Below are 16,443 nucleotides of genomic sequence, written 5' to 3' on the forward strand. Positions count from 1 at the left end.
CAAGAACTTAAATAGAAAATAGATGATGATGCTGATGAATCTGTGCTTGACAACTCTATAAACATACATTTTCAGGGGCATGTTTGGCATACCCTGTATTTTTTAAAGGATAGTGTACAGTACACCCTCCTAATGTACAATTTCACTTTATTCCGACAGTGGAGCAGAGAGGGTTTCATAGATCACTCAAGCATCAATACACAGGATAGCACTAACACATGCACACCGACACTACCTAACAAATCACTGAGAACGTCCGCTTCGTTACAAGGACAAATCAGAAATCTTATCAGCAGGATGTTATGATATAAGAATGTGAAAGGCACAGTCGTGGGGAAGTATTCCTTAAAAATGAGAACGAGTTTGAATAATGGCTGCAGGTTTTATTTGATCGCCAATGATACCCATAAACTGATAGCTGATACTGTGAAGGCAATGCACAGAACATCACAGGGACTGTTGGCTTTCACAGATGTAGCAGAATTGAATACCCTGGCTAGGTCTACAGGCACTGTCTGAATATCAATAGAAGTAACGCACACCAAATCCATAGGGATTCCAAATGTACAGTTCAAGGATGATCACAAAAGGAGGGTAAAGTAGCTTAATGTAAGGGTTATGTAAGACTAGTCACACACATATTGTAAATACACTTAAATGTAAGTGTACACACAGTCACACAAATGGATATACTTTTTGCTTAGCATAGGGACTAGTTATAGTCTCAGAACTAGAAAAACAGTAATGCATAAAGAATATATCAAAATCAAAGATTGCATACTGTAAACGATGCGCTCACATTGTAAGGTGTATGTTAATTTATCTAGAATTTAATTTGAATGTAATATCTGTATAAATTGTACAGATGCATTGCTCTACAATACAAGTGAACTTTGGGGCTTTTGGTGAGTTTACAACACTTTGTCCTTCATTAGAACTCAATGAACTTGAACTGGTGTCAAAAAAATGGCATAATTAGTTGGTTCTAAGAAAATATTTGACTCCAATGGAGTCAAACATTCTTCCATTCTGTTATAGTTTTACATATTTAGTGACATCCCAGTTTTCCAACCCATAAACAGACTCTAAAGGTGCAATAACACGGTGCTGTGGTAGAGTGGGTTGGTGCGAGGTTACAGTTGGACGGGTACAGAGCATATTTCGGGGGGGGGGGGGGGGGTTGGTATTTGACTTTGGGGCAGCTTCACCTTGTAAATGCATTGTGGATGCATTATATTTGAAGTGCAAGTAAGTTAAATAGATACAATTTTACTGCACAGATACTATTTTATCTAGCTTTTCACGCCATTTAAATTGTATGCGTCACATATCGCTTAACAAATATACTGCCTTGATACCATTTCATGTTTGTAACAGTCAATGGAAGCATTAAACACAATATGTGACGATATCCAGAGATAAGATTTAATCTTGAACAAAACACACATGGTTAGTTTTTTGAAGGAGAGAGAACTAAGTTTCTCTTTATATTTCCAAAGAAAACATATCAAGCTTTTTCCCAAACAAGCTACCCATTTAGGAAGTGTTGGCTCATTGTATTTGATATAATTTCAGACTGTTGATGAATCACTCAAAACTGTCCAAACAAGCTGTTTTGTGCTTCTTCTACTATTAGACTAATGCAAATGGACCCACATATGCAATTCAAACACCAATAAGTGAACACAGCAGACCTTTTTTCCACCAAAACAACATATAACAATACTTGGCACAGAAGAAACTACCTCTGTTGGCTTTATCATCTGCCTGAAGACCTAATTTGATCCCTACATTAAGAATATTTTGCTTCTGTTCTTATCAGGTTATATGTGATACAGTCAGTTACATATCATAGGCTACTTTCTATGCACTACGTGTAGAGCTCTCTCATAATTATTGTAATATATAATATGATAATGTAATTATAATAAATCGAATATTGAATCACGTCAGTCACCTACGACATGTAGGCTGAGCTGATATGGATCGACAGTTTGTCTTTGTGAAGAAACAGAACTGGTGTAGGATAGACTATTTGAGGGTATAATCGTGGTTACGGCGAACTATTATAAAATGTTCAGTTTCAGATAACATTTGCCATTTTTGATCATACTTTTCACTGCTGGTGGCGGCGCTGCTAGCTTTTAGATATTAAAGTAACCAATCAATTGTATTATTATCATGTTGAAGAGTTAGGCTAAACGTGATAACAAATTAGGGTGCGTAGGCGACTGAATTTTGGAGATAGACAGAATGAATTCCCTAAAAATGTAATTGCATTTCCGGACTCCCGCAACTCAATAAAGACAGCACGTTTATTTCTTGCCTTGATTGGTCTTCAAGGTTGAACTGCATGCTGTGCTGTTCACATTCAGTAACATGGATTTGATGTCGTGGTGCAATACGAAAAATGTCAGTTTTATTTATCTCCTTCATATTTTGATGCAGCACACCACACTTCCCTCACAAAAATGTAAACATGTAAAATACACTATCAATAGAGATCCGTATTCACTGCTGGAGTAACGCAGAATAGCCCAACTATTATTTTATTTTACTGTAGGCTATTACTGCTTGCTGGTCATTCAGTTTGTTTGAACAGGATAGTTTCCATCAGAATGCAATTACTTTCACATAGAAATGTCCTGTAGCGCACATCATTTCAATCATTTGGACATATAATGTACATTCTAGGTAATCCCTGCAACCAACCGCCCACTTTAAAGTAAACAGCTACTATAATTGATTTTTTGAGTAAGAGAAAACGGAGACTTTACCTGCGAATGCCCCTGGTACATGTCGAGAAGAAAGTACGATCGCGGCTTTCTCAACGGTATGTCTCTTATTCTTCTTCCTCTTCTTCTTCTTCTTCTTCAATAAAAATGAAAATGAATTTCTGATGAACGCTGGTCAGAGCTGTTCCATAAGAACGTCCGTCGTACACATTTACAAGCCAGTCTGCGGTGTGTGCGGAGCTGTCCTTGCACCGAGTGCTGAAAGTACTACTTTTCTGTTTTATAGCTGTATTCCATACGATGGAGATGCAAGCACACGACGGACGAAAGCCGAAAACACTGGTCCTCAGACGCAGAGCTATAGAAATTGTCAGATATTCTCCGGTATAACTTCTGATTACTTCGAGTGCAGAGGCCCGCCCAGATAACGTATTTGACGTTGTTGTATGTCTCTCCTGCTTTTGAGAGCTTGCAATGATCCTCGCCTTTTTTATTTTTCCCCGACTTTTCCCTGACTGGCCTCTTTCTCTCACTTTCATCCCATCGCAGAACCACTGGGGCCGCCCCTTAACTCACGTGTTCTCTCACAGAGCACACCTTAAGGGAGAGCCGTGGTGTATAAAAAACTGCAGCATTTCAACAAAAGCATTTTCAGTATAAAGATTCCAGGTTACTCATATATGAAAAGCATGTTGCCTAATCTATACATCTGTAAATATTATTATTATTATTATTATTATTATTATTATCAATAATAATAATAATAATAGAAAATGCTATTTGATATATTTATTGCAATTGATAAATGCATTTGATTTAAAGTCATCAGAAACAAAAATAAATAAAATTTATCCTCTAATCCACTTCTGAGCTGATCTAAGGGCTACTTTTTGATCTTAGGGCCATTGGAAATGTAACAAAGTAGGCTACATCCCCAAAGTTGGGAAGTTATGTCAAATTATTCTGAGAAAGTTAGTCGGGCTCATATATTGTCCTACGAGCTAGGCCAAGGGTGAAGTTACCCCTTGGCAAGGCAGCATGCCCCATACCGATATAACACCGATAGTGTCAGGGTTTTGGCGGGTTGGACCCAAGCGCAGAGAAAAAAAAAGAAAAGAGACTCAAAAGGTATATAAAACAAAGACTTTACTACTTATAACAATAAACAAAACAGGGAGCCAAAAAGAGGCCACGACTGGCAAAATCAAAAAACTCAAACACTAGAAAAAACTTGGAACAAGAAAACAAACGACGAGGACAGAAACAGTGAACAGAAACAGGCAGGCAGAATACAAGCAGGTCAGAACACAGGCAGGCAGAAACACAAGCAGAACACACAGGCAGAAATACAAAGGCAGAAAGACATCAAGAAACACAGGCAGAAACAAAGTCATAAACACCAACCAAACGCAGGCAGAAACAAAGTCAGAAACACAAGGAACCAGCACCCGAGTCAGGGAGACAAAGGACTTAAATAGACTCAAAACCAACAAGACACAGGAGGGCACAATTAATAATCAAACCAGGACAGGGTGGGAACAACGAGACACAATCAGAAAAATAATAAAATGAAAGCAATAATACAATTAACAGGGGAACGAGCAGGACACAAAACAGAAGTGCCGCCATCTGGAGGCCCAACAAGGAAAAACAGAGACAGAAACACAGAACCATGACAGATAGTTTGGCATTTCCTGCCTGTTTTCATCATCACAAATGCTCCAAGCCCAATATGTCTCCCCATTGGACATTTAAAGTACTTCAGCCAATAAAAACATTGGATGCACATGCAAAATGACATATATAGAAGTGTACTTGTTTAAAAGAGCAATACTTTGAAATTAATATGTCTCCTGCACAAGTAGCTCACTGGATAGTGTGTCTGTCTGTGACACTTTTGGATGACTGACAGGCTAGGTTTGTGCCCCCCTCAGACTCTTTGCATCTGTATAATCTTTGTGGGGAAACCCATTTATTTTTCCATATTTATACAACTACAAATAAAATATACACAGTTAGCGAGCTTGCTAACCAGATGACAGACCGACTGTATAACAGTACAGATGGCTGTCAAATTAAACTCAATAATCAGCGTTGCCCTTCAGTTCAGTAGATAATGTTACCGGTCATATAGAAACTGATGCAAGATAATGACTTCTTCACAGCATGTATAACCATTTTCTTAAAAAGTGTCAAATACACCGCTCTGCCATTTCTACTGTTCAGTACTTTTTATCTAGGCTACCATGGCTATACAGTGCAATGTCACATTTCCACATTTTCATGTTAGCTAGCCCCATCCTCTGCCAAATTACAAACAATTCGTAGGTCTGCCCTGTACAATCGTCCATTAAAACGCTTACATTTAAAAATATGAAATACACTTTCATTTATTTGTCATTCATGGTAAAGGAAAAATGATTATATCAATGTGTTTTTTTTCAGCAAGAATGTGTGTTTGCATGTATGTATGTGTATGCATGTCTCTCAGCCTACATTTATATGAATTACTATTATCACTAACTCATTACAAACACAAAGAAAGGATATCTGATGATATCTGATGTTTCATGTAAGAACAATATTGTTGTTACATGAAACAATATTGCCTATCTTAGCTCAGACAAATTAAAGCTGTATTCCAAAGCAATGCTACTGAATGTGCATGTGCACAGGGTAAGGAACTGCATGTAACGAAGTTGGTCGATTCGGTAAGACACTCCGTTGCCTGAGCAAGTATTAACTCATTGTTCAGTATATATCAGCTGTAATGGATACAATAAAATCTGTAATTTGGTAAGTCGCTCTGGATAGAGCGCGCTAATCCGTAGTAATGTAATGTAAAGTTCAATCTTCAAGCACTTGAACTACAATCGCATGGCACGGTGAAGGGGATAATCACTGGATGTACCATTTCAGTGATCCTGTTTGCCTTAGCTATGAACATGCTGGTTAAGTCGGCAGAAGTGGAGTGTAGAGTCCCCCTGACTAAGTCTGGTGTCTGACAGTCCCCCATTAGAGCCTTCATGGATGACCTGATGGTGACAACTACATCGGTGCCTGGATACAGGATGAGGCCTTGAGGGACTCATTACCTGGGCACGGATTGGCATCAAGTCAGCAAAGTCCAGGTCACTGGTTGTAAAGTGAGGGAAGGTAACAGACAAGTTCCGCTTCTCCCTAGGTATCCAGATCCCATCTGTCATGAGAAGCCAGTCAAGAGCCTAGGCAAGGTATTTGACTGCACTCTGAAGGACACCACATCACCTCAGACAACCAGCAAGGAGTTGGATTCATGGCTGATGGCAGTGGACAAATCAGGGCTGCCAGGGAGATCAATGCCTGGATATACCAGCAAGGCATCCTCACTTGTCTCCTGTAGCCCTTGCTAGTTTATGAGCTCCCACTGACAACTGTCAAGAGCTTTGTAAGGAACGTCAGCCAATTCCTCCACAGATGGCTGGGCCTGCCACGAAGCCTGAGCAGCATCACCTTGTATGAGCAGAAGAACAAGCTACGGCTCCCATTCAGCAGCCTGACTGAGGAGTTCATGGTCACCCATGCAAGAGAGGTGCTGCAATACAGAGACTCCACCGACACCAGAGTCTCTACAGCCGGCATTGAAGTGAGGACTGGGAGGAAGTGGAGGGCGCAGGAGGCAGTGGAACAGGCTGAGTCACGACTGCGGCACAGCGTGCTGGTGGGATCAGTGGCCTCTGGATATGCAGGGCTTTGTAGTGTCCCAAGACCTTGTTATGACAAGGCCCAAGGCAAAGAGAGGCGTCATCTGGTTCAGGAAGGGGTGCAAGCATGGGTGGAGGACATTCGCTCCAGTAGGATGGCGGAGATGCGGCAGCAGGGCGCATGGACCATATGGGAGCAAGTGACAGAGCAGAAGATCTTTTGGTAGGAGCTTTGGAAGGCTGAGCCACTCTGGATCAAGTTCATGATCCAGTCGGTCTATGACGTTCTCCCCAGCCCAGCTAACCTTTACTGCTTAGGTATGGTTGAGACACCAACATGCACACTATGCCAGAGAAGAGGATCACTTGAGCACATCCTCAGCTGTTGCCTGAAGGCCCTGTGAGAGGGACGTTGTCGCTGGCATCACGACCAGGTCCTGAAGGTGATAGCAGATACCATCTGCACTGGCTTCAGCCAGGCCAAGCGACACCGCCCAGAAAAATGGGCCATTATGTTTGTTAAGGCAGGGGAGAAGCCCCAGGCTCAGTCAAGAGTACAGGGTGGGCTCCTTGTCACAGCAATGGACTGGCAGCTGAAAGTTGATCTGGGGAACCAGCTCAAGTTCTCAGACACCATCGCAATGACCACGCTCAGGCCAGACATGGTCCTGATGTCTGAAATATCAAGACAGATGGTCCTGCTGGAGCTGACTGTTCCCTGGGAAGACCGAATGGGGGAGGCCTTTGAGAGGAAGAGGGCCAAGTATGAGGACCTGGTTAGCGAGTGCCGGAGGCAGGGATGAAGGGCACAATGTCTTCCTACGGAGGTGGGCTGCAGAGGCTTTACAGGCCAGTCTTTCCACAGGGCCCTCAAGCTCCTTGGCATTATAGGACTGCACAGCAGAAAAGCCATGAAGAACACCACTGAGGCCATAGAGAGGGTGTCAAGATGGCTGTGGATCAAGAGGAGGGATCCGTGGACAACACATGCTACATGGACACAAGCTAGGGCCTGTAAACCCTGGCTGGGTTGCCTGGGTGATGGTGTATGATTGTTGAAAGACCCGAAACACTCCATGGCCCCAGGTTACATCACTGATGATGTGTCCAAGTGGAACGCAAGATGTGTGAAATAAATATCAACAGTTAAAACACCTCACTTGTAAAATATGTAAAATATATTTATCTGATTTAATTTGGTAATTATTATCAAATGCATAAATTATCAATTAAATCAGCAAATTCATTAATAGGAAGAGTAAACTGTTGGATCAAAGTGTACAGCTTTTAATGAACGTATTAAGTTACAACAAATATTCACATCTAATCTAAAGACAAGGTTGAACTAGCTTAAAACAATTAACAAAGGTTACAGACATGGATAGTCAAACAAGAATGAAAGAAGATATCAATCCACAGCTTATGACCCATAATCACCCTAGAATGTGCAAAGATGAAAATTCAAATACCAAAAGACAGCAGAGTATTCCAAAAGACCAGAGATGAAGTGTACAATAGAATGCCAGACAAACGTGTAGGACTCAGATGGCCACTTCTAACCTACAAACCTACAGTTATCCCAAAAACTGACTGCAAACTAAATGGAGGCCGCATATTTTATGTAGACATACACTGGCACACATCCTCTGCTGTGACACACACACACACACACAGACCCACACTCACATACAGACACGCACATTCACACCTCCAGTGGTAACCCCCCCCCCCCCCCATCCCCGCCGCCAAATCGCCAGGCTATGCTGGCTGAGCACTTTGAAGTTCACTATGGCTGAGAACAGCCAAATGTAGAATTAGATGTCAGACAATATTTATTGTTTTAAACTGACATTCTCAATTTTTTTTTTTCATTTTTATCTTATTAAATTCAAAGAAACCACATAGAAAAAAGCAGAAAGCAAATACAGATGACCAATAACAAACAGAAACAAAACAAAAACCAAATGTACACTGGCGTAATCACTGGTTACAAAATACATCTCTCAAAAGTGTCATTCCTCTTTCATTAAAAGTTAAAAGTGGGTAAATTTGACCCAAACTGAACACGAAGGTTAAACAAAAATGAATATGATAATTACTGAAAAGGACAGAATGAGACCATTCTAGATGTTCAGATGTGCAGAAAGTGTGTTGACTTTATCTGTACTAGCATAAAGAAAACAACAATGGCATCAATGACAATTCTGAAATATAAATTGAAAAATTTATTTCAGAGTGCTCTAAAACTGCTTATACTGCGTCACATTAGAAAGCCACTTTTGCTAAAAACGTGTGTCATATGATTAATTTGTAAACTGTAAGATTGCTTAACTTTGTTACAAGCAAGGGAAGGGCGGTTAAGAGCTTCAGAATTAATGACCAGTTCCCAAAGGAAATCTGTGAAAGATGTAAAAAGCATTTCCCTGTGCTCAAAGAAAACAGACACTTGGCAAATGCATCTCGTTGTTCTGTATATTGGCAGGCAAACTTTGATAATGAATAAATGATAATAAAAATGTTATACCATGCCCATCCTAGAAATGCTGCTATTATTTTGTAAAACCTTTTATATACAGCATTTTAATGGAAGATAAGTAGTATGTCACCTTACAGATATTTGCTCGCTTTGCGTGTGTTGTCAACCACTGTTCTTTTCAAGAGTTTTTATAAAACAATGCAATGCTACTCTCTCCTGTCAGAGGTCTGCTTGTATTACAGTACTGGGAATTTACTATCTGGTCATATGACCATGCGTTTGGCTATTTTTAGCCTTTCTTCATGCTAAATGAGTAATCAGGTGGTGTTGGCTTGCCAGTGTACTTAAAATATGTATTTCTTTGTGTTTTATTGACTTCTTTTTTATGATCTTACCATAAAAGAAGACCTATTAGGCTAATTATTACTACATCTGCAATTATTTATTAACAAACTATTCCTTGTGTTCAGATCTCCCTCCTGTTCTTGGCATTCACTGAGGAAGTGATGCGGTCAATCACCCATCAGGGGGCGCAACAGCATTATATGCAAACTTGAACTCCACTCCTGCATTAACACTCAACAAAATGGTACAACTTTTTTCTTTCTCATCTTTTGTCAGATCTGGTCTGTGGTCACCAGGGTTGGTCATATGCTACACTTCTAAAGATGTCTCTGCTGGAATGATTATGCAACTGGCAGCCACTTTAGTCATATAATAACTTTAGTTAGCCAGCCATTTCAAATGTGCATTTTTGTGCCTACAGCAGACACCATCAGGAAAGTGACATTCTGTACATATTTTGTGTATTTCTGCATAGAAGAATTTACATTTTGCCAGTACATCAAGTAATTGTAATTCTAAGCCAAGTTCAGATCAAAATGAGAATGTGGGGAAGTTTCCTATTGGATGCCCCTCCAGTGGAGAAAATGTGATGTGGTGCCAAATAGGTGCCCTTACAATGGGATAAACTTGAGGTTCCCTACAGGTGCCTTTCTGATGAGAAAAAAACTCATGAAGTGCCCTGCCAAGTGAGAAAACATGTTGCATCATAATCATATTTTTTGTGGCTTTTTCAGCTTTATTTGGATAGAACAGTGTAGAGAGACAGGAAGAATTAGGAAGAGAGAGGCGTGCGACAAAGGTTGGCGGTCGGATTTGAACCACCGACGCCATGGCTCGCATTGAGCATATGAATAGCGCTCTATGGACTGGGCCTCTAGAGGCCCAGTCCATAGCTTTTTGCTTGTTGGGGAGGCCCCAGTTTATGCATTAGATGCCTTTTTATTTTTTCGCCCCTGCCCTTCAAACAGCCTGAGTCCGCTACTGCCTGGGTTATATCAATCAAGAATAAAAATAAATTGTATGCTAAATTTTAGGCTTCAGAATTGGTCAGGGCGCATAAGTCAATTGAACACTTCTCCAAAATCTGAATATGTCTTTACCAGCCGATTTACAAGCAGGTCCTTAAGGAGTCTATTACCTCAAAGAGAGGAAGGAGGGAACCATTTTGACTAAAAATGTAGAATAGGCTTCTTCCTCACATTTGAAAATTTTTATATAGCTTATTACAATTACTTTATTTTATTTATTTATTTTTTGAATAAAGAGAGTGAATCATTCTGGAGAACACTGTACAAGTGTACAGAAACAGATTATCATGCTCTATAATCCTTTGAGAAGTGTTCAAATGTTGTTTAACCCATTCATACAGCTTTAAAAGTATCATTTAGATTACTGATATTGGCCAATTGGATTAATGACTTTCAGTTCATTAAGCCCTTTGTATCATCTGTTTTTTATTCTTTTTTTTTCTCTCTTTCAAACTTTCTTGATCTCCAGACTGAAATCCTAAACTAAGTTATGCTAAGTGTGGGACCAGTTACGTTTATATGTACACATTTAATATTACACAAGTGCTGGTCTAATCTAATCTTCACCCTGTGCTTGGTTCCCCCACAAATTAAAAAGTGGCATTGCTTACAGGTAATAGAATAAACTACACTGAGGGTGTTGATTGCAATCCTTGAGTTCAGTGATAGCTGTGTGTTGTAAAAAGTGAAACTTTCACTATGCTTTTCTTTGACTTACCCTTATGTAAGTATACACGGGTATCTGTCACTATAAATGTAGCTACCTTGGTGAAAAGGCTTTTACTACTGTTCAGGCCAATGTAAAGAATACAGGGGCGTCCAGTCCAGACTCTGATTATTGCCATACCTACTGAGTGCCTGTAGAGGGAGTCAGCTCCTAAGTGTACTGAACTGCTGTGTCTATGTTGCGCAAATACTCACGGCTTTTACTCGTATATAGCGACAGTATACAGGACACCCCACAAAAGACAGCATACAGTTATGCATTATAAAAAAGTGCAGCTTAGCGGAAAATATTTTCGGCAGAGATGCTTTACGTTAATGCGTATTCATCAATTTATTGTTTTAGCGTGCTTCGTTATTAGATTTTAAAGTGAACAGTGTTATACATAACAGTAATGACATCCTTGTAATTGATAATAAATAATAACACATTCATTTATTCAGTGCAGTAGGCAAATACAATTCAGAAAAAAAGAATGAATTGCATTAAAAAGTAAAAATCCATAAACTACATTTTTTTTTACAATAAATATTAAATCAAACGCATGCATTTTGCTGTTAATCGCTTTAAGAATATCCAATAACCGTGTGAAATATAATAGCAGTAAATTATCAATAGGTAATATTGAATTTGATAGCGCCGATGAAGCAGTTTGAATGGTTATGCCTTATTATATTCCCTCAGCCTTTAGTATTTCGCCTTGTATATAGGCTACAGTACGCGCGACCTTTAATAGGAGAAGCACAGATCAGAACAAAGGGTGTTATAATTAGTCTAATGTAATATGATTCCATGTTTCTCTTACACGATAATTATGCATCACATTCTACACTGTATCAAGATGTTATCTGATTTCCAAATGATCCCCATCTCTTCTGATCCCGCCCACCCGCCTTCCGTCGTCTTTCCAACTACATCGGGCCCTCACATCACTTTTAGTCGGACGAATTTCAGCTGCGAAGCATACTTCGAAGTTGGATATCCCACGGGTGGGTAGAGGAGTGCTTGACTTAACTTTCCTTGCTTGCAAAGAAGTGAGCGCTGCTCTGAGATAGGATATATTGACAGTGAACGGTCACATTCTCTAGGTGGCATTCTATGAGCGCACCGTTTTCATCAACATTTGCAAAATGTAATATCTGATGTTCTTCACAGCTGCGCACTTTTATTTAGCGGTGGACTAAGGACTCTTCGTGTGTTTTCTACTTCTCTCTGCAACAATAGGGTGGATTTACAGCGAACAACCTGTATAGCAACACAGACTGACAACAAACAACTGAAATGTAATTTCACACAATCTATCTTAGGAACATTTCACATTTTCGGAAATAGCTGCTAACTGTACATAGTGGAAGATGTGGGGATTACCCAGAACGCGATATGCCGACAGCAATATCTCGGAATCCAGCGAAGAAACCGAAATTGCGGTGAACATTGGAGGTGTGAAACACGTTCTGACCGGGGACTTGTTGAACCGCTACCCTGAGACTTTCCTGGCGGAGCTGGTGAATAATTCATCGGAAAGTTTCGATACAGTAGCCTCACTTTGCGACGATTACGACACTGGAAAAGGAGAGATATATTTTGACAGAGACCCAGAAATGTTTAAATGTATCATGGAATTGTATTACTATGGAGAGATCCATATCAAACGAGGAATCTGTCCCATTTGTTTCTTGAAAGAGATGGAGTTCTGGAAAATCGACCCAGATTTCCTGGACGAGTGCTGTAAGGGATGTCTGAAAGAGGCAGAGGAAGAATTGTCTGAAATCGCCGACAAAGTGAAATTGATTCTGGACGATATGGAAAGGGAGCCTGACGCCCGCCGCTGGCAAAGGTGCCAAGCGTTCTTGTGGAAGTTGATGGAGAAGCCAGAGTGCTCACTACCTGCCCGCATCATCGCAATCTTGTCTTTCATCTTCATCCTCCTCTCCTCCGTGGTGATGTGCGTGGGGACCATCCCTGACCTGCAGATGCAGGATGCCGAGGGGAACAATGTGGAACACCCTACCTTAGAGGCCATTGAGACTGCCTGCATTGTTTGGTTTACTGTTGAGTACATTTTACGCCTGGTCTCCTCCCCTAATAAAGTGGACTTTCTCTTCTCTATCATGAATATGATTGACTTCCTGGCCATTATACCCTTCTACGTGGTGCTAACCCTGACCTACCTGGGCAATGTAGTAATGGGACTGTCAAACGTTCAACAGGCTGTACAGGCGCTGCGCATCATGCGCATTGCCCGCATCTTCAAGCTGGCACGCCACTCCTCAGGGCTACAGACGCTCACCTACGCGCTCAAGCAGAGCTTAAAAGAGCTGGGACTCTTGCTTATGTACATGGGCATAGGGATATTCCTTTTCTCGGCGATGGGCTACACTTTGGAGCAAAGTCACCCGGAAACCATGTTCTCGAGTATCCCTCAGTCGTTCTGGTGGGCAATTATCACAATGACAACTGTGGGTTACGGCGACATATACCCGAAGACAACACTAGGCCGTTGCAACGCTGCCGTTAGTTTCCTTTGTGGTGTGATCGCTATCGCGCTGCCGATCCACCCCATCATCAACAACTTTGTCATTTTTTACAATAAGCAAAGGATGCTGGAAAATGCTGCAAAACACGAACTAGAGCTTATGGCGCTGCAATCCGGGGTGGGCCGTCTAGAGGAGACGTCTCCGAAGTCGCTGAAATCTCATGGTGCAGTGAATTTGTGGGACAGCACCATGCGCACCTGTCAGAGCGATGCTTACATCCCGCTCCTGGAGGACTCTTCACAAAGAACGCCACTGTCGACCAGTAAAGATAAAGATGATTAGACTCAGACGAAAAATTAGACTATGGCGACTTTAAAGCAGACCATTGACCTCACGAGGGAAACAGCGATTGGTTTGCGTTAAGTTGTATTTTATGATTTATAGACGCATCTTGAATGAGAAACCGGAGAGCTTAATATATAAACTACTGTGCTTCTTTGGCCAAAGAAAACGCGTGCCCAGCTGAGGAAAAGGGCTGTGGCAAGTCGTTACTTTCTTACCAGGTATTCATTACATATTTTATCAAAAAAATGAAATGACATCGTGATTAATACTCAGACTGCGTGAAATAGATGGAAAACGTTATTAAGATATTGGTTATTAAGTTATTCAATGCGAAAGGTTATCCATGTATATATTTATGTATTTATTAATTTTGCAACAACACATATTAATTAGGACATTCAATAATCGCAGTGCTACCATGTCCATTTTACACGCTTGGCGTCTACTGGATTACTATTTAGAAACTTATCTTATTGCGTAAGAAAGGGTTCCCTTGTGATGAGCATCTTACAAATCATGATAGTAAACAAGATGAAAGGCGTCCTCATTTTTTGTCTAAAAGCCGGTGAATTCTGTTGATAATTACAGCTTAGAAAATAAATAAATTAAGATTTGGCAGAGATGTCTGGGTTGACCATATGAGTAATTCGTCTTGAATAAGGTGTGCGCAAAATCCTACCAATGGGGCTATATATTGTGTAGGCCTATCTACAGATTGGTGATATTGGTTTTAATTTAAGGACTGTTAATAAATTCTAGAAGCAAACGTAAAATACTTTATAAAGGATCTGCTTGCGTTAAGAAGAGTTTTACGTGTATTTTACTCTTTGAAAAGTGTTCCCATATCGTTTAATTTCTATTGAATCGGATGTCGACAAATGTATTCAAGGCCTTGTATGTTTTAGTTTGCTATATGACTCTTCCTTGAATTAAAGTAAAATTGTCTTCTACTGTTGTTATTTTTTAAGCATGGACTCATCCTTCAAACTTGTAAAGTTTAATCTATTTTATAAATCATTTGTAAAATAATAATAATCGCTTAGAAGACACATTTGTCTATTTTTACAAATCACAATAATCATATCACAAATACATATGTGCCACTTTGCTGTTTGGTGATACCTTAATTTATTTTATTTAGATTTTCCATTATACTTTCCATTACATATACATGTAAGTAAACTTTGTCAAAGCTTAAGGACGGGTAATGTGTAAATAATGTAGTTGACCTTGAGAATTTTTATGATTTGGTTTGTACTATGTTTCCAGCATTGTAGACTGAATCTAAAAATAGTTCATAAATAAATATTATTGTTGGTAGTTTTAATGTCATGTGCTGTGTGTGAGGTGTCAAATTAGAAACGTATTTTAAGTGGTATTGTACATTGAAAGCCTTACACTATTTTGCAAAGGAAATGTATAGATCAGGACATTAATTTTCTTAAAATATTGAGTCAAAAACAGAAATGAGGTCATGCTGATATATTATTCAAGGTGGAATATATATATATATATATATATATATATATATATATATATTTTACATATATCTTTTTTTTACTGTGTCTGTCTACATTACCACTGAGAAACACAAATAAGTGAATGTGTCATTCCAGGTCTTATGTAGGCTATTTGGTTTAGCAGCTTTTTCATATTAAATGGATAAATATATTATTTCACATGTATTCCTGACCTTATATTTTTTATAGAAAATAAAATACTGTCCTATTGCAGAGTTTGGTTAGTATCTTGGGAGGGACTGGATGCAAACTCAATTTATTGCATTTAAATAGCGCAGAAAAACTTGAATAAATGAGTGGAGAAACTTAACGACAGTGACAAAAGTGACATTTAGATCTATGGGAAACACATCAGTAAATAGTCAAAAGTGCACATTCAATAACCATGGTGCTCGTGCATTAGTACCATATGTAAAGGATTACAGAAGAGCAACTCTTCCTCAGGTGTCTGAGAATGTCAATGCAAGACATGATCAGACTGTCAGGAAGAACGGTCTGTCGACAACTACACAAAGAGGGATATTATAGTTGGGTTGCAGTGCATGAACCCCTCATTACAAATACAAAAGCACATTTGAGTTCAGTGGTGCAAAAACCATATGCATTGGTCTACAGAGATGTGGAAAAAGTGATATGGTGAGGGGAGTCATCCTTCATCATATTCTCGGCAAGATAATGTGTGGCATACACCAAGAGAACGGTACAGGCCTGAATGCCTGACCCCTACAATGAGGGGGTCTGGTGGATCTGTTATGCTGTGGGGGGGGGGGTTATTGGAGTTAAACAACACCAAGTAATTGTCTGATAATGTAGCAAGTTAATAAAAAATGTTATAAATGTTTTTATTATTTCTTAATGCGCATACAAATTAGGTCTAAATAACACCATATTTACTGCTTCTAGAAAATGTTTAATCCCCACAATCAAGGTTTTGACCTGCACTCGGTCTTCAACAGGACAAAAGTGTGTTTGACTGAACATGTACAACTTGTGGATGAACTGGGAGATGTACTTGTACTTAGGATAAAAATACATCAAACACCTCTCATAAGCCTCACATAAAGTAGAAGTTTGTCCTGGGAGGCAGACACCCTAAACACCCTGACTGGC

At 39.8% G+C, this 16,443-nt stretch overlaps 2 protein-coding genes and 1 pseudogene across 2 annotated transcripts in view; 2 read left to right on the top strand and 1 right to left on the bottom strand.

Annotated features, from left to right (window-relative positions):
- The window catches only part of LOC135256870 (PEX5-related protein-like), a 55,923-nt gene extending 52,655 nt beyond the window's left edge, over positions 1-3,268 (bottom strand). Inside the window, exon 1 of the mRNA XM_064339108.1 lies at positions 2,778-3,268. Within this exon, the coding sequence (XP_064195178.1) occupies positions 2,778-2,798 (21 nt within the window). The 5' untranslated portion in view covers positions 2,799-3,268. The remainder of the gene's footprint in view (positions 1-2,777) is intronic.
- Positions 2,797-7,470, top strand: LOC135257959 (uncharacterized; annotated as a pseudogene).
- A 4,286-nt stretch (positions 7,471-11,756) lies between these two features.
- LOC135256871 (potassium voltage-gated channel subfamily F member 1-like) lies at positions 11,757-14,421 on the top strand. Its single transcript, XM_064339109.1, has one exon. The coding sequence runs from the start codon at positions 12,347-12,349 to the stop codon at positions 13,808-13,810; it is 1,464 nt and encodes a 487-aa protein (XP_064195179.1). The 5' UTR covers positions 11,757-12,346; the 3' UTR covers positions 13,811-14,421.
- The last annotated feature ends 2,022 nt before the right edge of the window (positions 14,422-16,443 follow it).

Source organism: Anguilla rostrata, chromosome 6, assembly GCF_018555375.3.
Source record: "Anguilla rostrata isolate EN2019 chromosome 6, ASM1855537v3, whole genome shotgun sequence".
Lineage (NCBI taxonomy): Eukaryota > Metazoa > Chordata > Actinopteri > Anguilliformes > Anguillidae > Anguilla > Anguilla rostrata.